The sequence below is a fragment of the Puntigrus tetrazona genome, chromosome 13, assembly GCF_018831695.1.
Source record: "Puntigrus tetrazona isolate hp1 chromosome 13, ASM1883169v1, whole genome shotgun sequence".
Lineage (NCBI taxonomy): Eukaryota > Metazoa > Chordata > Actinopteri > Cypriniformes > Cyprinidae > Puntigrus > Puntigrus tetrazona.
Genome location: NC_056711.1, coordinates 1,030,228 through 1,055,898, shown reverse-complemented (window position 1 = coordinate 1,055,898; position 25,671 = coordinate 1,030,228). Strand labels below are relative to the sequence as shown.

Sequence of the window (25,671 nt, the reverse complement as noted above, 5' to 3'; positions counted from 1 at the left end):
AACTAATTTTGGATGCGTATTCCAACTAACTATAGGACTATTCCAAGCAAGCAGTTTGTTCTCACCCTATTCAAATAACTGCTACCCAACATTGTTATTGATTTGACTATTTAAAGACACGTAGCTGTATGTTAGTGAGTTCATGCTGGGATCAGGTCTGTCAGGCACTTTCACTTTAACATGGATCTCTTCCTCTTAGTGGAGATTTGCTGCACTTCTGCGTAACATTGAGCCTCTTAACAGATAAACTCTTTACATGAACTAATAGATGCCAGGGTCACCTGCTCTGAGAAACTCTCCACTGGTTTAGCTCAAGACATTCAGCAACTGAGGACTTTGAGTTCACGATTGAGCCTTGAGCACTTCAAGGCCGTTTTCACATTTGGTTTGAATGCATGGTCTAGTTTGAGTCCTTTTTTTTACACATTGTAAATATGGCAGATAGTATAATGCCATCTGCAAACAGTGGCGGAGTTCACACAAAGCTTAGGTTGGATGGACTTCGTACGCATTTTTTTAAAATGTAAAATTAACATTTTTACATTTTGTTCTCATAATTTAGTGTTTCTGTGCTTTTGGGAGTCAACAGTTTGTATTCATTTGCTTTTAGAGCCTCATGTATTGTAGCATGTTCGATTGACTGTTTACATGCACCAGAGAGCATGATCGGTATTCATCCCCAGCGGAAAGAGATATCTCATCATTCTAGAGCTCATTTGTCTACGACAGTATAAATAATATGAGGGCTCCCATTACAGTTATCAGTTCAGTGTCCGACATGCACTCATGCTGCATGACGAGGTTTTGACTGCTGAGAAACCCAAAGGGTCCTAATAGAGGTCCATGGGGTGTTCCTGTCAGCTCTGTCATTTTGGTCTTCCATTAAGCCATCAAACAAAACAAACACACTCAACTGACCCATGTCAGCATTGTTATTGCCCAGAACCATCCTGGTTGGGCTCATATGCACAGGCTTAAAAGAATAGTTCACTCAAAAAAAATAAATAAATACTAAAAATTGTGCGCTCAGTTTAAGTATAGTCTTGAAGAGGGTAGACTGTCTTTGGTTCATTAGAGAACATCTGCTTTAAACCCTCTGCCTTTATCACATCAAATGTCACATTTGATTGACAGACCTTTCATGTGGCAGCATCTGCATTCATTTCCATAATCATTCTGTAGACATATGCCTCAAATTGTGCAGATGATAATGTACAAACAATTAGCTGCAGAGCTAATATGCTTTCAGAAAATTGGTTCAGGTCGAGCAGACTGGAAACAAAACCTTGCATGTTTAAATGCTTTTGTATTTAGTGCTGCTTATCATTCTGTTTCTGTACGCAACTTCTTCCTAATTTCCTTTTGATTGCTTTTTAGACTCAATCCAAAAGATCAAACGCCGCTCAAATCCACCTCGTTGTGAAACAAAAATTTGCACTCGCTGCGTCACACCGGGGTTTTATAAGTTATGCAATAATGCTATTAAAGAAATCCTATAATGTGTAATAATTTATTTCCTCATACACATTAACAGAGCCTGAATTGACCTTTATTGCCAGAGTTTTAGCGAGTTGCTAATTGACAATAAGCGCAGTACCATGTTTTAGAAATGACATCGGGTTAATTACATACCTTTATACATTAGGGGTTCTCAACCAGGGAGCTGGGTGATGACTTAAAGCAAAAGGGAATGTTAAAATAAACTAAACAGCAAAACAGTTTCTTATCTTATTTTAATTCGCCCCTCATTAACTTTTTTTATTCATGAAATAAATGTTGTCCTCACCGTCTTGAAAATCCTGGATATATGTGAGGTTTTCTAAATTTAGAAGTATGACTTCTAGACCTAGAGAAGACCTAGATAAAATCTAAAAATATCACACAAATATTTTGTGCGTTCAGGTTATGGGTTTCATCACTCTTTGCATTTCTGCACATAACCCTCATGATTCTGGAACATTTTGTGATTCTGTTCATTATTTTTGCTTGACTTAAAACTATTTAGTTTGTGTATTAACCACAGTTTTCTGGCCTTTTGCACACTTGTGCTTGTGTCGGAGCTGAGGGAAGGTTTTAGAGCGTGTAATCTTGGCCCAAGATGCTAGGTCACTGTATTCTGTGTGTGTGTGTGTGTGTGTGTGTGTGTGTGTGTGTGTGTGTGTGTGTGTGTGTGTGTGTGTGTGTGTGTGTGTGTGTGTGATGAACGGAGCCATGGAGAGAGGGCGGCCTCCCAGAATAACACCCGTCACTGGGAGCAATTTTGCCCTCCGGAGGTGGACGGTACACATGCAGACTTTACAGTAGCTTTGCAGAGAATGAAAAAGACAGGAAGGGCTTATGAAGGCTTGCTGAGTAGATTTGGAGGCAAGGGCCTATTCTTCCTTTTATGTTGTTTATCCCAGATTCTTTCTCCTGTCTGTTCTCTGAACATAACTGAAGTCACAAACATTTACTTTGAGGTTTCAGGTGATGGTCCCTTCAATAAGACTTATGGGTGATTCATTTTTTTCTTTTTCTGGAAATACTCTACTGTTTAAAAGTATTGGATTATGTTTTTTTTTTTGTTTTTGATATCTCTATGGTGAGGATTTCTCTTATCCGCACCATGCAAGGGAGATTTAATTTAATCAAAAAAATTGTGTTAAAATGAAATATTATGACCATTTAAACAAATCAGTTTATTAATATATTTTAATACGTAATTTATTTCTGTAATGTCAGCATTCTAATATGCTGATTTGCTTTTAAAAAAAAACATTTCTTTGTTATTTTCACATTTTTAAACGGTATAAAGATTTTGCATGGTCGGTGCTATCAAAACATTGCATTGTTTGTGCATCCCAACCAGTCCATCACGCTAACAATGGCTCAACCTGTAGTTTGAGTTTAGGTTGGGACTCTGTTAATTTGAGCCTAGTGTAGTTAGCACGTTAACCAATAGCCTAATGTTCCCTCTAAACTGCATGCATGCACTTCCGATGTTTCTCCTGTACCAAAAAACATTTGAAATCTCATAAAAAAGGAAAGAAGCTAGAGACTTCTTGAATTGCTGCCCATTTAATTTAGCTCTGATTCAACTCATCCATTGACATGAGTGACAGCAACTTTTGGCGACGATGTTTTGGCATGTCTTGAAACTCAGTCCTACTCTATGCAAATCAGCAACAAATAAATGGGGTGATTAACAATGGGAGCGAAGTCAGTAGAGATTATGTGATACCATAAAAATTATGCAAGAAAACTCTATCAGAAATTGCAGATTTATGTATTTGGTCTTGTTAAATTATGCATTTTGCACCGCTTAAACATTTTTCATGTTTATTGTTTGTTTTTTTTTGGTTTGTTTTTTAGCAGCAAGAAAATAACTACCATGTCATCTTATTTATACTAGCAAAACATCTATTATAAAAGGTTTAAATGTCAGTGCATCCTGCAGCAGGAATGCCTGTTAGTGACCTGGCAACCTCGAGGGACAAAATTGCTGTCAGTGTGAACTAGGCATTAAAACATGCTGTCAACATCTTCACTAAAACCACATGCAGTGTCGGCGTCTTGTTTATAAATTTCTGTTCTGGTTTCAAAAGCACTTGTTTCACAGGTTAGAGCTAATATCAGTGCCAGGTTCGTGTTCGAGAATAAATGATTTTCTATTACCTCTAAATAACTCCCGTAGCGTGTCTGAGAGACGGGCTGCTGGCCTCCACAAACAAGGTGATTTTTTTTATTATTTGAATGTGCACAAATTTACTGAATTTACACGTTGAAATGTATTAGAGGCAAATTCCATAATCACAAGACTGGAATTTGCATAACCCATTATTAGCGTTTTTGCTCATGTGTCGACATGCGCAAGTCTCTGTGCCTCATCTCTGTCCAATTTTCAGCAGTCGGTATGCGGTTTTGTCAACGGTGTGAGTTGTTGTTGTTGACTCACACATGGCTGTGTGTATATCACATCTCGAAGGGATGTCTTCACAAACATGCACTCTGTCAGGCTTGAAAATACACCTTATTTTGCTGACTGGGTCTGCAGGAGCCGGAGTGACTCACAGTTAATCACGTTTATACTGTCGTCACAAATCGGCTGCTCATCACAGACGTACACCCATTCGTCACTTTACGCATTTTTTTTTTACTGTTAATTTATTATACGCAATTGTACTGCTGCTGTTTAATTACTAGGTGCATGTGTATAAGTAAGTGAAATATCTGTAGTAGCACCTAAGAAGTAACATCATTTAATGGGGTTGCAGGAAATGCATTTGAATAAAAAAAAATCTACATTTTCAAATGATATTTATTTTGATCTCCTGAGATAGTCAACATTTTCAGAATTTCCCAGGTCCTATTTTGTACCCCATTTTTGGAAAGTGCCATTTAAATGTTTGAAAATGTTTTTCAATTCCCAAATAGCATAAACAGAAAAGTTTCTGTATAAATGAGTGTGAATCATCTATTTATTTTTTTTTGTTGAGTCTGAATTGAAGTGCTAATGTAAGACATTCACTCGGGCATATTGCTTCCACATTTCTCACACCTAAAACACTATTATTTCTTAATAGTTTCTTGGAACATTATTTATCAAAGATGTGAATTTGTGTGACTGTGCGTGTCAGCTTGTGTGTTAGTGTGCGTGTTTTTGTAGAGGGCAGTTCCGGACACTCTATCCTGTATTGATCCCTGTCAGACCCTGGGCTATAAATTCTCTGTTTGTTACAGATAGAATCAATAGGTAATTAGTCTGGGACATAAATGATGGAATCAAACATAGTGCATGTGATCCATGCTGCTTTGATCCAAATGCACAGGTAATATTAGTGTGTGTGTGTGTGTGTGTGTGTGTGTGTGTGTGTGTGTGTGTGTGTTTGAGAGAGAGAGAGAGAGCGAAATAGGTTTTAGGCAAGAATATTCCTTTTTGTTGATTGTTTTGAGTAAAAACCGAAATAATGTGAAATTTAATTTAAAATGAAAAAAGGAATAAATCTTATTTTAAATATCTTTTAAAATGTAATTTATTCCTGTTATGCAAAGCTGAATTGTCAGCATCATTACTCTAGTCTTTTTATTGTCACATGGTCCTTTAGTACATTAATTTTGTAGAAACCATGATATATTTTTGGGGGGATTCTGTGATCATTTTACAGCATTCATTTGAAATAGAAATCTTCGCAACATTGTAAATGTCTTTACCATCACCTTTGACCAACTAAATGCATCTTTGCTAAATAAAAGTATTAATTCCTTTCAAAGAAAAAAGTCCCAACACAAACTGTATGTGTGCTGAGCGTCGTGACAAAAGCAAAGAGGCTGTGAGGCATGTCTTTTATGTAGAACCATAAATCAAAAAGCTACGTTTATGTAAAACAGTTTGGTTCTTTGCACGGACATGCTGCTTTAGTTAATGCTTCTAATTTGCTGTTTTGCATATAGGCTGGAAGCCCGACCTCTGTGACCGCACCCTGCAGTTTTCCCAGGACTTCAGTGACACCCTCAAACCAGGATATATGCAGGTAAGTCTGCCCTCCCTTAGGCCTGAAGCCTTAATGTGCTTCTGCATTATAAGGTTGTGTCCTGAAAGGGAGTAAAAGGTCCAGAAAGGGGCAGAGCTGACAAAACCACAATGGGCCAACACTGCCATCCATCTTGATTCTGGCATTTTGTTTTCTAAACCTTCCTCTCGGTTCCTCCCACCTGTCTGTTTGTAATCTTTCTCCATTTGTTCTCTAATGCATGTTGCATGTCTCTTTATGTCCGTTTTCTCTCTTCCCATCTCTGTTTCTGTACCTCTCTTTCTGTCCCATCCCTCTCCTCTCCTCTCGTATGCAGTTCTAATGACCTCGCTCAGGACCAGAAGCCTTTACAGGCCACTGTAGTGCTGTTGAACTCTAATGGTAAAAGCTCAGCATCTCAGGGTGTCACCATGACCACGCTCTGCCTGGACTCCCCCAACAAGCCCAAAAATAGGACCTTGTTTGGCACAGAATGGCTGTCCTTACTCAAACCATCAGTCAACTTGAAACCAGAAGGAGGGAGTCTCAAGTTCTCAAAGTCTCTGAATGATGTAGGACAAAAGATGGACAGCCTATGTAACGGCCTCCACTTTATAGACCGTACGTGTTCGGATGGGGAGCTGGGAGCCGAGAAGGAACAACTCGTGCAAGACGGCCACATCAAAGCCGTCAATGGTCAAGCCAACTGTCCTCCTCCGTTTGCTTCTCAGCCTCCATCCTTCCTCAACAACTATAAATACATCTCCAACCCAGGGCCGGAACAGTGCCTGGCTCCCCCTGCACCTCCTCATTCAGACCTTCAAAAAAGCTCCAACTTCCTGCGCCTCATCTTCCCGTTCAATCACTCGTCCACCACAGGGAGCCTGCAGGCATCTGAGATGGGTAGCTATGCCTCAAGGCTGCACATCGGCAAGTCATCCAGCGCCATGCTGGATGTCAGCGAGTCCTGCTGTATGGAGGAGATGGGAGATGACGAGGTGTTCGAGGAGGACTCATCCCGCTGGAAGCTGAAGACTGAGGGCTTGCGGGCTCCTCTTTGCTCCCTTGAGGAGGACAGCGACCTGGATCAGTGCTGCTCTCCGCTGTCTGAGAAAAACGGGCCGCTGTCGCCCTACTCCCTATCGGGGGACTGCTGCAGGTTGGTGGGACTTACTCACTCCTGCCCAGCTCCTCTTACCCATGGACTCCACCTCTAGAGTGATTCATCCTCATAGTCCCAGCACAGCCCCCACCTGGATGTTCAATTCCTATCAGTCCCTCTTTATCCTTCCTGTTAGAGGCCTGCTAGTGCTGTGATAGTTTCTAGTCCTCTTGTAATGGTGGGCGATTAATGAAGTTCATATTTGAGTGGAGTTCTATCATGGCATGGCGATGGATAAGAAATGTTAATGTATGTGGTGTAATAGATCTGCTACGCTGCAGCTGCCGTTAGTTATTGCTGTTGTAGATTATTGCTGCTGCTGCCAATACATTTAAGGGACATACTGCAGCTGCACGTGTAACATACATAATCCCCCATAGCAGATCTATACAGGTGGAGCTGGGGAAGTGGATGCTAGCCAGCCATTTAAATGTAGAGCAGCAAGCTTATTGGCTTTGTATGCAAACATGAACCAATCAGCTTGTGCCAAGTAGTTTAACACCTGTGAATATCAGTGAAGTCAAGTTTTATTGTCATTTCTGCTTCATGTGTGGACATACAGTATAATGAGATGTGTCTCGCAGGACCACGATGCTACGTACTGGTTACACGTAGGTAAACATACAGTGCAAATGAAAATAATAGGGCTATACAACAGTTAACACATCTATACACACACTATAAATACTATAATTTGTAGTGCAGTGCTCAGGTAGACATGTTATCTACATGAATATCATCAGTTTGCATTGTGATGGGTTGCTAATCTAGAGTTTCATGACAGAACTTGGCATTTATGAGTGTTAAAGATCCACAGTGTGGAAGAGGAAGTGTCCGATTTTCTGTGGGATGTGGTGCATTTTGTATCTCAATGCTGTCATGGGCAGTCCAAGAAGATTTCCTTGGAGAGATCCAGTCGATGCTTATGGTAGCTTCTCGATTGATGTAGTTTAGACATATTGAATGAGGTAGAATGAAAATTGAAATCTGATTACAGTTTTGGTTGTGGCTCTCTGGCTTTGCGATTTGAGACCAGGCGAAATAGCCGTTGTATCGATATTCATCTACAGGGCCACACAAATGCCTCAGGAAACAATTAGTGTAACTTATGAGGTATGTAATTGACTTAGAGCTGCGGCCTGCCAGCAGCAAACTAAATAACTCTGGGAGAAAAACTACTTTTGAGGTAGTACTATTTGGTTGTTACAAATTCTTTCTAACATCTTAGATGTAGGGTAGTAGTTTTCAGGTGAGTTCCCCTCTGGCTTATATAGAAAGTTATGGCTGTTTGACCTGTTACTGCACTGGATGAGGAACAAATTTTGTAATGGCTAAATCCTTGTTCTGTATAGTGTGAATATGCGAAGTATGAATGTAATCCGGACACACTATGACATTGTTAGTTCACTAGACATGACAAACCGTTGTGTCACTTCGCTGCCATTGACAAATCCTCTCCAGTGGCCTCCAGTGGTGATGAAGTGTCCCTTTGGTTAACAATTCAGAATTTTGCTGCAGTTAATAATCCATCCAGAGACTTTTTGACTACTGTAGTATGAATACTGTGAATTTGGACTACTTTCACATGCAGCTTTACAGTAGGGATTCTTATTCGGATGCAGCTTATGTTTCTATGGAAATTGGCTACATCCAACAAGCTTTTTGACAAGATCTGCTTATCTCTAAGCCAAAGTAATTTCTTAACACTTTCTAGCTTCACTAGACCCTTTTTTTTTTTTTTTTTTTTTTTTATTGTTTCCGTCTTAAGGGTGAGAAGAGGTTTCTTCCCACATGTATTACCATTCCCATGCAGTGCTGTGAAAACACATGTGCTCTTAAAATAGTTGACATTTAGAGATCAGCCAGCAAGACTTATTGGTTTAAAGCAGAGCTGAAATGCCCAGGCTTGGAGATCTGCCACAAAGCATGCTCAGGTGTCTTGAGGTGTGACCCATGGCAGGGATCCATTTAAATGCATCACATGTACTGGTGCATTTAAATGTTTTAACTTCATCTGAATATTTTAGTTTTATGAGGGATCTATTCATGGAATAATGTAAGAATTATTCATACGTTTCTTTCTGCTCATTATTATGTGCTCAATCACATCTGCAGATATATTTTTAAAAGAACATGCTAAAATGACAATAAAAATGTTTTATACTTTTTGATCTTTAGAAACCTATTTATGAAAAGGTATTTAAATTACAATGATCTGAGAAGTATAAAATGTAATATCAAGACCTTTAATTTCCAATAGATCCAATCGAGTCAAAAGTTAAAAAATTCATCATTTGTACCCAAAATGTTCAGTGTAGTCATCATGTGCTATTTTTCATGCATTAAATTTGCTAATGAAAATATATGAAGTTATCTGATAAATCCTAATCATAGTGTTGGGTTATTTTGAATAGGTTAACAACAACAACAACACCACCACCACAATAAAAACATGATTTTTGAAAAAAAAAAATATTGGTGATATTGGTGCTTATAAAGTAAAATAATTATATATTATTTTAATTGTTAATTATATGAAAATGTAGTTGAATTTTAATTTAAAAAAACTACACTTTTAAACTATATTTTTTATTTTTACTTGTTTTAAAGCCGTATCACAGGAAATAAAATCATATTTGAGTATCACAGAATTACAATGTCATGTCTGCCATTGTATTTGCTTTAATACAGTGCTTTACTTGCCAAACTAAATAATTTAAATATTCCAGAACAGCAGGTCAATGAGCAAAAAAAAAAAGGCCAGATAGAATGTCTTAAATGTGGTAATTGGATTGAGTCTTTCTATTTTAATGTAATCTAGTGTAGCTTTATGTGATTGTCTTAATACACTCTGATTAAAATAGAAAGGAAGTGTGAGAGTGAAATGAATCTGGCCTTTGTAGTAAAGAAAAATATGCGCGATCATAAACAAAAGGAGTCCATTAAAGCAATGCCCCATAAAGCACTCGTGGATGTTATTACACACTGTGCTCAGATGGGCTGTAAAGCCGAGTGTAAGATGATGGAGATGTGACAGGCTTCGTTTTTCTCTTTCTCTGTGCTGTTTCTTGCTCTAATCTTGTAGAGCCTTGACTGGATCGTGCGCGTCTGAAAATAGTCATTATCCTGGTCATTCAGTCTGAAAAGCCTCCTCTGGACGCTGACACGGAAGCAATCTTCCCGCTCATTTGTGCCCTGGCAGCTAGTTAACATTTAGAGGGCCCGTATCGTCGAGGATATGATTGGTACATCCATTACAACGTCTAAACCGTGTGCTGCGACCATAATGTCATTTGTTGTATGTTGTTGTTCTGTCAGTAAGTATATACATCAAAGATAAAATTTATGGTTGTCTATCTACAATTTTTCCTCATAACATTCCTCTGGCGAGTACCGCTGTTTGAAGTCACAGTCAAATCCCTTGTGTCTAAAGACTCGAAATTTTCCACATTTGGCAGATGGTTTTATTTAAAGCCACTTCAAACTGTGCATTTTAACACATTGTGTTGCCTGGTAATCAAACTCATGACAGTGACATTGCACTTTAAGATCTGCATGCATAGAATTTTAGTTCCCCCGTTGTGTTCGTTTCGAATCCACCAGCAGGCATGCAATAAATAATACACATTCTCAAAACAGAAAAATGAGGGTATATATTCTGTAAAACATGTATGTTTAATTTTTTGTTGCTGTTATTTGTGTTATCGCATCTCATTTACTGCTGTGACATTATAAAATTGTCCATGTAGTTAGTATTTTTTGTAGTTTTTTGTCCTGTTTTAGGGGCAGGGATATGGTAACACACACACACACACACACACACACACACACACACACATATATATATATATATATATATATATATATATATATATATATATATATATATATATATATATATATTACTGAATATATATATATATATACATGTTATCATTTATTTATTTAATTTTATTTTTTCAGAAATATTATATTACACATGTTTTTGGCCATGGAAAGGTCAGCTGATCTCTGTTTTAAAACAATGTCTGTCCCAATGCACCAGTGAGATGTGAGCTCATCTGTGGTTCACTTTGAACTGCCGCTTGCCTCAGTGGAACCACGGCGCTGACATCCTCCTAATATGAATGTTGACATTTGTCACACAGTTGTTTGTACGTGTTTTGCTTTCCCAGATGACCTCTAAGCTTATTAAACACCGAGTCAGAAATGATATTCATGTGAATAAATGCCCAAAGTGGTAGAGAAAGAAGGGAAGAAAAAACACAACTCAGATCTCAATAACATCTCGTTTGTTTCTTAGCGGTGAGATTACATGGAGAATAAATTGAGCTTTCGGCTTAGATCCTGCTCTCTCTCTCTGTCTCCGTCTCTATCTCTTATCTCCCTCTGGACACTCTCCACAAATCCAGCCATCCTTCCAGTAACAAACAGCTTTTCCGTTTTCCCCTGCTTGTGTGATTTAAAGTTTAACGTTGCACGCTTCCGTAGGTTCAGTTGGTGTTTCTGTAGGAAATGGCTTCCGTGAATCCTTCAAGGAAAGGAAATGTTAGATTTACGTGTATGTTACGACACTGATCAGAACACGAAGACAGAAAGCTTTTTAGCATGGTTATAGTGCTTTATAGTCCCTTTTGGGGGATTTTTGGAGATAATGGAGTTTATTCGCTTGAAAATCGTAACAGGAAATATTAAGAATCAGTAGCAGTTACAGCTGCGTTTCGAGATGAACAGTGTTATAGGATTTAAGCGATATAAGTGTGTGGTGGTTGGAGTTTCTTTGCAGTGGTTTTTGGAGGATGACCGAGTGTTTCTCCCTCTCTCTCTGTAAATAAACTGTAGGATTTGTCACTGTGAGGGGGATGATGAGAGTCCGCTGATAACACCCTGTCACTGCACTGGGAGTTTGCGGTTTGTCCATCAGGCCTGCCTGCAGCAGTGGATCAAGAGCTCAGACACACGCTGCTGCGAGCTCTGCAAGTACGACTTCATCATGGAGACCAAGCTCAAACCGCTCCGCAAGGTAACCTTACATACATGCACACACATGCAGATGGAAAAATGCTCATACTGAACATATTTAAAAAGCTCGAGGCCTTTCTGAACCTGCCCTTATAAAACAGACGTCGGAGTGAATTCCATACAGAGAACTTAGTAATTGTTTTGTTTACATAAAAACAGGGTGGAGGTGGTTGAATGATGTTTTCCTCAACAAGTCAACAAGCTTTCAATTAAAAAAAATAGCCAGCTTTGTGTATCAGTGCATGCTTGTTTCTCTTAAAAACACTGATATTTGTCTATAGGAATTAAAATGCATCATTTTTAGTTTGACTGAAATCCTTATGTAATAAATTAAAAGCCATAATTTATTCATCCTCAAACGCTTTTTTTGTTTTGACTCTAAATTTCAGTTCGGAGAAGATTTGGCTGAAGGCCTGGAAACTTTTATTAAAGAATTCTATGGCGAAAATGAACAGAAAAATAATGTTTAAACGCAGCACTCTATGAATGATGCTGTTTGCCAATCATATACAGCTTACAATTAAGCTGAAGTTACTTGATGGAAGAATTGTTTATTCTGGTTATTAAAGTTACTTATAGAATATTGGTATCATTTATTATATTGCTGTATAGTAACAACACTAAGGCCATGTATAATAAGGTAACAATTCACAAGAAGCTGCGATTTTACCACAGGTGATTTTATTTTTTATTAATTTTTCATTAAGTTATTTTATATACAGATACAACAGCTGACCAGTGTAGAATGAGTATCAACCTGTCCTTTGAGACGATTCAAAAGAGGTTAGTCCATAAAGCCTGCAGGAGGTTTTGATTATTAATTGTTATAATTAATTATTTTTGAGTGATACGAGTACGACGAAAGTCCAGCCACTTCAGTGTTTAGTCTTTGTCCACTGCTTCCTCTTTTAATTAAATGTCTGATGGTGTGTGTCTCAAAAGGGTTTAAAATAGGGCATCTCTAGGACAGCCTTTATGTCACCATAGAGATTGTGCTTGAGCAGACCTCCTCAGAGAGAGAGAGAGAGACAGATTTCAAGGTGTCTGCAAGATGAACTGAGATGCAGAAACGGTCGGTGCGACACAGCAGACTGAATGTTAACCAGTACACTCTGCTGGTTGGATTCATTCACAGTTTGTGTGTTATCACTGGCTGTAAATTGGTATTTTAAACATTGTTCTGTTGGATAGGTTATGAATTTGATTGTGTTGGCAGGTGTTACTCGTGTTAACAAACGAACACAGCGCGTCAACGTCAGCATCCTTCGAGAAGAAAGAGTGCTGATCAAATCTCATCCAAAATTGCATTTGAATGACACCCATAGATACTGAAGGGGGGGACAAGAAATTCAGATTAGTACTTGACTTACGTTGATTTTTTTTTAATTTAATGGTTCATTTAAATAACTACATTTGGCTTTCTTTAATTCTCAAGGTTAAAGCTTTCCTCTAGGCCTGCTGCGATAGACGGCGTTGGCGGCGATACTGGTGTTAAACCGCAACACCAGCTAATTCGTTTGCCCACCGTGACACCGTCGTGTAGATTTTTTAATAACAATAAGCCATTTAGTTCAGTGAGAGAACTGAACGGGGCTGCTCAGTGCCGCGCGTCAAACGAACGACAGTCGCGACAGATCAAATATGTTTATCACGGGAGGAGAGCGAGTCGAGCTGACGGACAAGAAAAGTGAGGTGAAAAGGACAAGACGGTGATGGAAGAGTTTAAAAAAGAAATGCAAAAGCACCTGTTAAAATATTTGTATAGCTATTTGTTTCGTGCAAGTTATTTATTTTATATTAGGCATACTGTGTATTTTTAACCGTTTTGTTAATAAAAGTTCCATGCTATACTGTTGGTTGCTGAATTGCTGCAAATTTAAAAGCAAAAAGTAAAGTAAAACATGCTTGACGCTTACAGGCTACTTAAAACCAAAGGAAAGTGAGGAAAAGACTCGTACGACCCCTACCACGGTGATACCGGTGTTACTGGAGTTCACAAGTCGATTAACCAGTGAGGAAATAACCTCAGCGTCACGACTCTACTTTCCTCGTGTGCCATTTAGTCTTTTTTGCTTTTGTGCATCAAGTGAAGTGTTGACTTTTTTTTTTTCAGAAACTATTATTGGGTCGCCATGTGATAAATTATTCAAAACCAAAATAGAGGTTTCACGTCCACAGAAAAGGATTGTTGAACATTTTAGCTATTCTCCGTTTTAAAAGTCTTGATTTTAAATGAAGTAAATGCCGTCTGCTCGTTTAAAAGAGTCTATATATACATAATTTTATGTCTGCGTAGACAGAGAAAATAGTTAATATAATCTATTCACTCATGTGACTGACAGGCTTATATGATCATTTTCATTGACTCGAACTTGGCCAAAAGTATGTGCACGGCCGACCATTACAACCATATCTGCTTGAGCATTTCATTTTGAAACCAAAGGCATTTTAAGAGTTTGTCCTCCTTTTTGTAATAGATTCCAGTCTACTGGGAAGATTTTCTGTTGGATGTTGGAACATTGTGCAATTGTTTATTCACGTTCAGATGCAAGCGCACCAGGGAGGCTCACAGCTGGTGGTGTTCAGGTCTTCAGGTGTTCAGTTTGTGTAGGACGACAGCTTCTTCCACATCAGGCTCGGTGACACAGAAAATCACTGGTGCCACTTTGCCAGACACTGAGCTTTTTGGTACATCCTAATCTGCATAAAATGCTTGTCTAAAAAGAATGACTGCTGATTTAACTTTTTTTTTATTAATAATTTTGTTAGCATCTATGTTGCTGAGCTGGTCAAATAGTCAATCCTCATCCTGTTCTAGACTTTGTCTTCTGTAAATCAAAGTAAGGTTTTCTACTCAAAATTAAAATGAAATGAAGTTACAGGTCACATAAAAACTGAACATTCTTCAAAAATTCTTCACAGAGGAAACCAAGTAGTTTGTCTAAGAAGACTGAATATGGACAGAGGAACAGTTAAACAAAAATTGTTTTCATTTTTCATTCAATTTATTTACCCTCCTGTCATCCTAAACCTTAATGACCGACTTTCTTCTGTAGAACATAGAAGGATTTTAGTACATACAATGTAAGTCAATGGTCACAATACTGTTTAGTTACATTTTCCTACATGCTACATATCTTCAAAGAAAGAAAGAAAGTTGGGTTTGAAGCGACATAAGGATGAATTAGTTATGACAAGCTTTTAATCATGTAGTATAGGACTACGTAATATGGCTTTTTACTGGGTTAAAAGTTGATCATTCTTTGTCAATGTAATGTTTTCATGGTAAAAAGGGTGGTTTGATGTGGATTCTGGGTCATAGCTTCATAGAGAGACCAGCAATGGCTCTCACTAAGACACATGAAATATTTATTAAGCAGAAAGGCCATGTCACTCTGAAGTATACTGACTATTATATCGATTATAGCCATCAGAGTCTTTCTTTTACAACAATTATAGAACGAATGTGTCGAATCATTCCTGTATGTCTATGCAATATCTGTGTGTGCAGTGGGAGAAGCTTCAGATGACCGCCAGCGAGAGGAGGAAGATCATGTGCTCGGTCACTTTTCACGTCATCGCCATCACATGTGTCGTCTGGTCGCTCTACGTCCTCATTGACCGCACAGCAGAGGAGATCAAACAAGGTTAGCCCTGCCCTGCCCTCCCCTTCCCCAGCCAGTTTAGCACTACCTCCACCTCTTCCTCATCCAGCTCTGTCTGCCTGCTCCCCTCCGCTCCATCCCACGGTCCTTACGTTCCCTCCGGATTCTTCCGTTGCTTATAAAACGATCACATTCCTATGACTGACAGTTGTTTGTTGCACTCAGCGATGCATATCTTGATGTATTTATTAACTCCACACAGATGGTTTGTCATCTTTTTTGAGATATGGGTAATTTCACATTTTAAAGATGTGAGAATTAGATCGCTTGGTGGCCCGTCGTCAGATGACATGTTGAGACCGGCCACAGCATTAAACACACAGCAGGAACTTTACACAATTTTTGATGTTCACTTCCATTTTTGTACAAACGCCATCATTTTTCGTAGTTTAATTAATTAATTGTACAAAACAGTTTTTAGTGTATCATTGGTTAAATTACGTATGGGCCAAAAGAGAGATGTTTCCATTTTATACTATGCATCTGTATATAAAAAAAACACTTCTTTGATATATGCAAATATATTTGAGTTTAGACACAATAAGTGCCTTTGGGCATTAAATAATAGGCACTTAGTAGCAGGTAAAGTAGATTTCGTCGAGCAAATATTTATAATTCACTGTGCATTTGTGCATTTTCTAGCTCCTAAAGGCCCAGACACATCAAACTGACTGTGGTGTTTTCTTGTGTCACCAAGTCAGAAAAAGTTGTGCTTGAGGACACTGTAAAAACTAGAGCCAACTAGCACATGAATATGCATCTGCGTGAAGGGAAGTAAATCCCCATACCAGCAGATGGCAGTAGTCTGTATTTGGCATTTAAAAAATGGAAACCAGAAAAGCTAGCAGCCCTTAACTTTATTGATTGCTTGCTTTCGTCGCTCCTGTTTTTTCTTTTTGTGCAATGGTTCGCCAAGCTGAAAAGCCAATTAGAGTGATCTCTTTTACTCTGCACCCCTTTTTAACGAAGCCACTAAAAGGGAACCGGCTGGGCCGACTAAACACCACAGGAGCTATGCTGACGGACTCTCAGCGGCAGGTCATTGTTAATAATAAGCATTAGCCACTGCTTTCTCACTTCCAAAAAAACTTCTCTGTCCACCTTATTTGTGACTCTGGACCACTGTGGCTACTGGTTTTCCAAGTTTACTAGCCGCTCCGCATTTTCACTGGCCACAATTTTCTTGTTGGGAAATTTTCATTTTATATGATATGATACTGCACACACATGCATAATCCGATTCAGATGCATTCAGATTATCACTTGAAATATACCATGAATATATGTATAAAATATATATGGATATATATAAAATGCTGGAAAATAGGCTACTATGAATCTAAACTGCCAATAGGTGGCAACATCAAATGATTCATTCAGACGATGCATGCACGACGTTTTGCTGTGAACTTTGTTTGGAAATATTTTCATTAACCAAATGGGTCAAAAAAAGCCAATAGTATATCCTTTCAATGAATTCAAAGTCAAATACTGAACTAAAATGTACATTAACTACTGATTTTAACTCTTGTATAATATGATGTCAATCTTGCAATCGTGGAAGGAAAAACCACTGAAAAAAAACAAGTTAAAATAAAATAAAAAGTTAAAATAGTTTTGAACAGCAGTTGGCTGGTTTTGTTTTGCAGATCTGGCAACCCTAATGTGCACTTCTTTTATTTTCACAGAATTCGAACGATTGTTAAACTTTATCGTCCTTGCCGCGAACAGGCCTTAAGCTATGCACAACTAGTACGCTAATGGTACAGTTGATTTACTCACAGATCATCTCTCAAACTCCACCTAATCGATACCATTAGGGAGCTGTGGTGCGCAGGGAACAGATGCATTTCGGAGAATATGACAGCAATGGATTTTATTTCAGTAACGGATTTGAGCTGGGGTGCAAGTGTGTGTGTGTGTGTGCGTGTGCGCGCGTGCTTGACTAAAACACACCATCCCTTTTACCACACTCTATAGATGAATTTTAACACTGACCTCGACCCGTACTCTGATGGGCGTCTGACAGCAGGCACTTTACTGATTTGCTCCCAACATTAAGAGCCCATTCACACGCGCCTCATTGTACAAGAACTGTAGCTTTGAAGAAGATCTTTGATCACTGTTACCATGGTTACACCATTGACGTTTCTTCATCTTGCATGGTAAAACCCGAGCAGAGTCAGAGGCCCGTCAAGCGCAGTGCATGTACACAAACCCTAATGTGTCCACGTGTCCATTCCTCATCTCACGCCAAACCGCTCCAGCAGCTATCTTAAGATATGATTTCCACCCTCCTGCACCCCTCACCCTCCATCCCTTTCAGTGGCTTCATCTTTTGCCAATAGTAAAATAGTAACAAACTCTTTCTAACCATGCAGCGGGGAGAATACCAGGTAAACGCTTTTACATTTACCATTCTTTCCTCTCTTTTTTTTTCTAACTGTAATGATTTCTTTGAAGGTCCCTCTCTTCCTCCCCCGGCTACATCAGCCGTCTCTAGCATGACTGTTGCATTGTGAATAAAGGCAATAACGCTTCACAGCCAGAACACGCTCTGAACGCAGTGTGCCCGGCTGCCCCATACTGCCGGTTGTGAATGTGCCGGACAAAGGCAATTTCAGGCATGATGGCCACTTATCACAGCCTGATTTTTTTTTTTTTTTTTTTTTTTTTTCTTGAATCTATTTTCTGGATATATTCAGGCACAAAAGATTAAAGAGAAAGCGGCTGCGAAGGTGATGTGTGGAACAAAGAGGCAAGCGCTGCATTTTAATGGACTGTGGCGTGTTTTATTCGAATTCGAAAAATGACGTAAATCCGTATCGAACTGCTCTCTTGATATTGCTCGCGTGAAGGTGTCCGTGTAATGAATGCGACGGACCCGTCAAACCGGTCCTTTGTAACATAATTAGGCTGATTGTATCACACAAGATATTGATTAAAAAAGGCCGCTTCTATCATAAGAAAAGCACGTAGGCTCGCAAAAACGCGAAAGACTGTCTCGTGTTTGCAGCACTAACCTCATTCTCTGCCCTTTGGTAATGACGTCAGGTGGACTAAAGCTGCACCCCGGCCTGACTTACGGAGCCTCCGAAAGCAGTACAGTATTCCATGTCCAAGGCCTTGTGCTTGAACAGACCGTAGCATTTAGAGTCTTAGCACATGGCAGTTCCCTCCCTCTTGATCTTTGCTGACATTTCCAAAGCCCTGTTCCAAATAGGAAAGCAACTGTAAACAACTGAAAGGTTGGCCGAGTTCATTTCCAATAAAGACGGACAGAGACACGCCTGCCGGTCTCGCTTTCTCAGCCATTCCTAATGATTTTAGTCAAATGGTCAAGGGTGAAAATGCTGTACATGCATTCTGAAGCGTAGCCCTGTGTCCGTTGCAGGCTCTTTAGAAGCTTGGGTGGGATATCAGGATTCCAGTCGCCTGTCTTTGCATCCCCGCTCCTGTGTTTGCCCCAGTGTTGTGCTTGATGTATATTTTAGATATTGTGTTGTATTCCAGAATCTCTTTGTATGCATATAGATTTTATGTAATATTGCTGCAGGGCAATGTATTACTGCAGTCTTGCTCTGTAGGATTACTGCATATGGGTCAATGACATGAGGCTCCTCTTTTGGTCCAGGTCCATTGATTTCATTTAATAATACATTAAATTTTTCATTAAATACATGCAACCACTTGTATAGACCTCTACTAAGAGAAATCCTTAATAAGAGTATGAAAGTCTTAAAAAGAAGTCTGTAGTTTTAAGAAGCAAGGTTTTTATATCATGTGGTTTTTTAAATATTTATACTCGCACACAAACACACACACGTATATATGTATAATATATACACACTCTTATTTTTCCTCTTGACTTTTTTTCTGAAGCTTTTCATTTGTTTTAGACTTCTTTTCTTTTTACATTTATTTATTCAAATGTTTATTATTAATTGCATTAATAATAAATTATTATTATTATTAATTGTAAGGAGCTTTTTTACCTGACCGTTACACCACATGATGTTTTTAGTCATTAAACTGAAACGTCTGTTGAAAAGAGGTTTAAAATCATATGAAACCAGCATGCAAACAAAGAGCCCGTTTCTAAGTAACATGGTTTTTTTGTTTTTGTTTTTTAAAACCAAAAGACTTGTCGCTGACCCCTATGTTTGATCCTGGACTCTAAACAGATGCTTGCGTTACAGTGTGAAATGAGCGCTAACGTGTGTCGCATACTTACAGCGGTCTACTTTCTCCTTTTCGTTTCTCACACAGGGATACTGGAATGGCCTTTTTGGACCAAACTGGTGGTGGTGGCTATAGGCTTCACTGGAGGACTGGTGTTCATGTACGTGCAATGCAAGGTCTACATCCAGTTGTGGAGGAGACTCAAGGCCTACAACAGAGTAATATACGTGCAGAACCGCCCAGAGACCTGTAAAAAGAGCGTTTTTGATAAGCCCTCTCTTCTGGAGCCCAACTTGGAGAATAAAGAGGCGCTCGGGCCGGCGCAGTCGGACACAAACTCTTCCCAGTACACAGAGACAGAGGACTACAGTATGGAGATCCTGCACGTCTGATCGCTTGGCCCACATACACCCCCCTCCTCCCCCTGTAGAGGACCGGCTGGGGCGTCGCATGCTCCGGGACACACGGGGATGCCACACAGCACCGGGCACGAGGACTGTCTGAGACTGAGACTCGTTTCGTTGTTTAGATGTTATTTTCTCCTCGTTCGTTTGTCCAAACCTGTTCCTGTAAGTTGTTGGCTAACCATAACGAATCAGTGTGCGCTAGATCTCGGATCATTCCAACTACTGCCATTGTACTGCTGTCGTACACGAGTTGAAAGTCCACCGTTTCGAGCTGTGTGTGTGTGTGTGTGTGTGTGCGCGAGCTGGTTCTGATGGAGTCGATGCATAGAAGCACTTTTTATTTCCCTGTTCTAAAAGAGCCCCCATTTTAATAATATATTCATTCCCTTTCTACGTGGATAAGACATTAAAACAAACTTGAAGTTTTGCGAGCGAGATCTCACGTTTTATAGTGCATTTGTATCTCCGCAGACCCCTCAGATGGAACAAAAAAAAAGGAACCCGAAGGAGCGATGAGGGAACATTCATGTACTGTTATGTATCATTCCACTTGTTTTAGAAATCTTATGACTGAGTCGATTCTGAATTTAGTCGTTGTGAAATTGACACGACCTAGGCTTTGTTTTGTATCGGCTGATTACTAAATAATCTGGATCGTCTAATTACAATATTTATCCTATCAAGGGCTAGATTTACTAAAGTGCGACGCCACGGTTCTTAGCATGCGCAAAAATGATCCCATACGGTGACTAGTCGCCGGCTATGCTGCTGATTTTTGCATTTGCTGAAGACTTCAGTGCGTTAGTGAAAGACTTTAGTAAATCAGGCCTTAAAGTGTATGTCGCGAATGTAAAGAATACAACTTTCTCCCCGAGGGAAATGAACTTCAGTGTAGCATCATGCAAGCTTTTGCAATGAATCAGTCACGATTTCTGTGTGTGAAAGAGATTTACCTTCGATGTGAACTTTGACTTTTACCATTCTAAAAATCCACCATTTGTTTCTGGTTTATAAAATGGATTATCCAAAACCTGCTATTACTTCCGAGATGATTTTAAACCATTTGAACAACAGAAATGAGGTTTTCGGGAATGATTAAATGACGACTTGAACTAGTTAGCAAGACTTGTTACTGCTTTCGAAAAAACAATCATAGCAAATTTCCCATGGGTGTAATTTCAGGTTTGTATTTATTCAATGGCGTTTCAATGGCTTTAAATGTTGGGAAATAGCCATGTTAGTTTTGGCCTTCGCTCTAACGTGTATCGACCTGGACATATGACTTTGATCGACTTCCCCAGCAAAGATCATTTTTATGGGCCGTGCTTCTTATAAACTCTATTGTGAATGAATCTTTTTCATGCTCTGATATGTTCAAAAGGTACAGGATTCTTCTGCCATCTAGAGCTACTGCACAGACAATGCACATTATAATTTTTTTTTAACCTTTTCTGACTGGCTTCGTGCCATTTGACCAATAAAAGATGCTCGTTGTTCAGTTTGCTAACGGCATAGCTTTTGTATTCCTTATCAAGTCGACCTGTATGCGACCAAGCATATTCTTTGGATAACGTCACAATGTATGCACTACAACAATGCGTTAATGCAACCCGTCAGCTTTGAGAACATCCAAATGAAGCCATTTTTTGTTGTTCTTGTTGGAGATGTGAAGATACACGGAAAACAAGCATCCCTGCACTGTTTTTTTTTTTGTTTTTTTGTTTTGCCAGTAAATCCTTACCAGCCCCATAACATAATGATACGAGACATTTTACTCAGTTTTATGGCAGTAATTAAGATTCAATGTATACATTTCCCAAGTTTGGTTTCTTTGATAGCATATTTGTAAAATGATGGGAGCTGGCTCCTTTTACTATCTAGTGATGGAAACGCTGAAACAGACACATTTTCCAGAATCTTTTTAGCACTGCACTGCATCATATTTTGATGGATGTGTTTTAAAGTGCAGTAATAGTCTTGTTTGTTTCATGGCTCGTCATAGAAGTGTCCAGTGCATCAAACTGCAGTGCATTACTACTGAATTGGCTTGAACATGGATAACATGACTGTTTCTTGCATCTCCCTCTTTATTTCTTGTACTTTTTTCTCTAGTAGTAAATAGTTTCTCTAAGCATTTTTGAGCATTAAAAAACAACCAAATAAAGGAAATGTAGAAGTTATTTTCACCAGCCTGTGTTGTATCAGATGTTTGTTTTTATAAATTACTGTAATAACGGGTGATTTAAAGGTCTGAAAACTGCCTGGATACGTCAAACGAATTATTTCCCATAGGAAAGTTAAATGATATTCTCAGTTGGTCTTTTTACGTGTTGTCAAGGCCTTTAATAAACACTGTGTCAAATAGATAACATCAGTGGAGTTGATCAAGCATTTCACGTCGTGGCTTTCTCAGTGGATAAATACTGGTTTTGTGAAACTGAAAAGGCTGTAATTTACATGTATAGTTTTGTATTTTATGTATGTTTCTCTCCCCCCCCTCCCTCCCCTCAGTATTACCACCTTTATCTGGTTGATTTTAGTTTCTTCGCTGAGATATGAGTGACTACATTTGTGCTGTGTTTTTAAGGGGAGTCTGAGTGGAGCAATAAAAGAAATCTTAAATTAGCCAGCGTCGAACTGCACCGTTTATTTGTCACCGCCTGAGGAGCTTCAGCCTGAAGGGAGAATGTTCTCGTGAGATTCTTCCAGAGTTTATCATCATCGCAAGGTCTCGTTTTGCATTAAGTGGCCTTAACTACTATGCAGTAACATTTAAATGAATCATTTAGTACAATGCACTTATACAGGTTTTAAATTGTACTTGTGTATCTGTAATTATATTTGACCCATCCCTTAGGCTTTAACCTACCCAAGCCACCGAACCTGTCCCTAACCTTACCCTTATCCCACCTAAACAGCAGCAAAAGTGTTTTGCGATACATGACCACGATAAGTACGTTGTACTTATTTTATGCAAGTACATAGTTAAAACCACTTAATATAAAGTGGGCTGTTTTATCACCAGTCATTTAAGAAACTAGGAAAAGCATTAAATCCACACGCCCTGCGCATGAGCCGTAGAGCGAGAGTGAAAAAAAGAGGTCATAGAGGTCAAGCAGCTTCCACATATAATCCCATTAGCTCCATGTCTTTAGCCTTTAGCTCCCTCTCGGCAGGACACAAAAACAATGATTTTAAAACCCATATAAAACACATTTTTAGATAAAGTTTGGAATATCTACTTGAATGTGTCATACTGGTCCCCCAACACGAGAAGAAAGGAAGGCCGTTGCACAGAATACAGTTCATAAAATGGCCCCTGAGAAGTGACCTTACAGACAACCTCCACAGCATTGATCTAAAAGCAGCTGGACTCGGATATTATTATTATACCCTTATTTTACCAGGCTAGTCTCTGGAGATTAAGATCTCTTTTTCCGAGAAAGACCTGGCCAGAACGTGTATAACAGCTAAATATATTATCAGGTTAGAGGCTGTATAATAAGCGTTTGATTGAATGCTACCAAGATATGAAGCCAACAAAGCGATTAGCGCTTTATGAAGGTGTACTGCTAAAAATGATCTAGATAGAAAATCTAATAAAAACCGTGGAGGAAGCCTTTCCCAGAAGCACACGCTGACATGACTGATGGATCTGACCTCCGCTCAGAAGCACACACACACACACACACACACACACACACACGCAGCATCAGGCCGAAGCTCTCAAGGTCAAAGCAGGGATGTGTCTGTCCTTCCTGCTGAGGAGGCTCTCGGCGTCTTCACAGAACCATCTGCAACACCGAACTTTTGGAAACGGTGCCGTATCAGCATCAGTCACATTTTTGCTTAACTAACGCAAAGCAGCACTAAGTTATTACAGGTCATTTTTAATTGAAGTCTATTTACAATAAGTGTGAAGGACACCTTTTTTAAAAGAAGGGCAGCAAAGGCCAATTGCATGTCGGGGGTCAGAGTTTATCCTTTTGCAGCTCAATTTTAAGGCTTTTCTTAAATTAATAAATACTTCAGTTCAAGAATACTTTGCTGAACTTTCAAACTTTAATGTGCAATGTGTTGTTGAACTGAAACTTCGAGCAAACACTTCAGTAAATGTGTTATCAGCTCAAAAGGATGCAGCGCTTTTGTGTTTTAAGTAACGCTGCAGTGGAAGAATGCTGCAAAGAACATATCGGCATATTTCTGAGGACATGTTTGAAGAAGTAAATAATTCTAGGGCTCTGAGCTCATGTCAGGTTAAAAAATAAAAACATACCACAACAATAAATATGTGCATCTTTATGAAATATTGTACTATATATTATCTTATAATAGATATTGTAAGATGCAGTAAAATATGATCTTGCAAAATATAAAGTGCATCTTTATTTTAAGTGGAGAGCAATACAGTAAGGCAACTATATTTTCAACTCTGAAAGTATAGGATTTTTTTGGGACATACAGGACCATCCTGACAAATGTGGTCTACATGATTTATGGTCTTTTGGACCAATTTAGGGCAGAAGAGGAAGAAGAAGAAGAAGAGGAAGAAAGAAGAGTGCTCTTTCCAAATTCTTTCTTTCTTTTAATTAGGTGCACCTTACTTCGCTGAAGATTAAACCTGAAGGATAATTTAATTACCAATTAATTATTATCAGACAATGATGCCTGATGCCATAATTCAGCAATACTGACATTATTCATAATTAATGACTGCTTGTATCTTTATTATAAACACAAAATGCATTGCTTCCTTAGTTGTAGTGTCACGTCCCTAAAGCATGATCAATTTAATTAGCATCAAGCTGTCAAATCTAAAAATAAGCAAGTAAATAAATAAAATTGTAAGGACGATCTAAAGTAACCCCCTGCTCCCCCCCCAGCCGCCTTGCAGACGCTGCTCTTCTTCCAGGTTCAGAGGTCACCTGGGGGTCTCTAAGGTTAAACCCTCCCAGTACTTATCTAAATGAATATATATGGATCGTGTGTGTATTCAGCTCATTGTTCTTTACAGTTAGCTCTTCTGTTTACATTTCTATTGTGTATTCTGTTTTGGTCTCTTTTCGCTATTCGAAAAGGTTTAGGCACCTTTGCATTGTCTGTAAATAGTTACCACGACCTTATATTACGAATTCACTCCATGTCTGCCTTAAATCAGTTACTGAGATATCTGTCGAACACCGCTCACTGATAAGTTAGGCTCAATAAGTTAGGTTTAGACACTGCTTGGAGCAGATATCGGTAAATTAGTCAAAATTGGGGAACATATCGGCTTAGCAACACTTTATTAGATCAAAACCTGTTGTCATGATGGTCTCGGGGATGATGTGTGCAAACCAAGTGCCTAAGGGTACCTAAGAGATTAATTGAATGGGCTTGCTTCAAGGATTGAACTGTTGGGGGAATGCCCTTATTATTCCAGGGGAGAAAACTAAAAGGCAAAGGAGCCACCTAGTGTCCAACTTATAGTGGGGGGGTCATTCCACCAATTATGAATTAGCAGGATGCAGTATGACTGGACACTTTGAGAGCAGAAAAAAAACAATCATTTATAAAACAATGTGATGTTAGCAAACCTTTTGAAACATCACAGCATAGTGTATGGAGCGAGCTGAAGCCCTACGCCATTTTACACGAGCAGCTTTAGAGATGCTTTAGCGACCCCAAGAGGTCAGTCAAAGCATTGCTCGCCCAGCACCAGCCCAACTTCACACGAAAGTGAATGAAAGACGCCCAAACTCTCT

General features: G+C 39.1%; 1 protein-coding gene across 2 annotated transcripts in view; it reads left to right on the top strand.

Annotated features, from left to right (window-relative positions):
* Positions 1–22,552, top strand: part of march8 (membrane-associated ring finger (C3HC4) 8) — an 87,263-nt gene extending 64,711 nt beyond the window's left edge. The window contains exons 4-9 of one of the 2 annotated variants that reach the window (XM_043254817.1): positions 5,431–5,510; positions 5,827–6,648; positions 11,494–11,674; positions 15,185–15,320; positions 17,720–17,734; positions 19,608–22,552. In XM_043254817.1, coding sequence (XP_043110752.1) covers positions 5,431–5,510; positions 5,827–6,648; positions 11,494–11,674; positions 15,185–15,320; positions 17,720–17,734; positions 19,608–19,912 — 1,539 coding nt within the window. In that variant the 3' untranslated portion in view covers positions 19,913–22,552. The remainder of the gene's footprint in view (positions 1–5,430; positions 5,511–5,826; positions 6,649–11,493; positions 11,675–15,184; positions 15,321–17,719; positions 17,735–19,607) is intronic. The other variant, XM_043254816.1, reaches the window with a different exon arrangement.
* Positions 22,553–25,671: the final 3,119 nt, after the last annotated feature.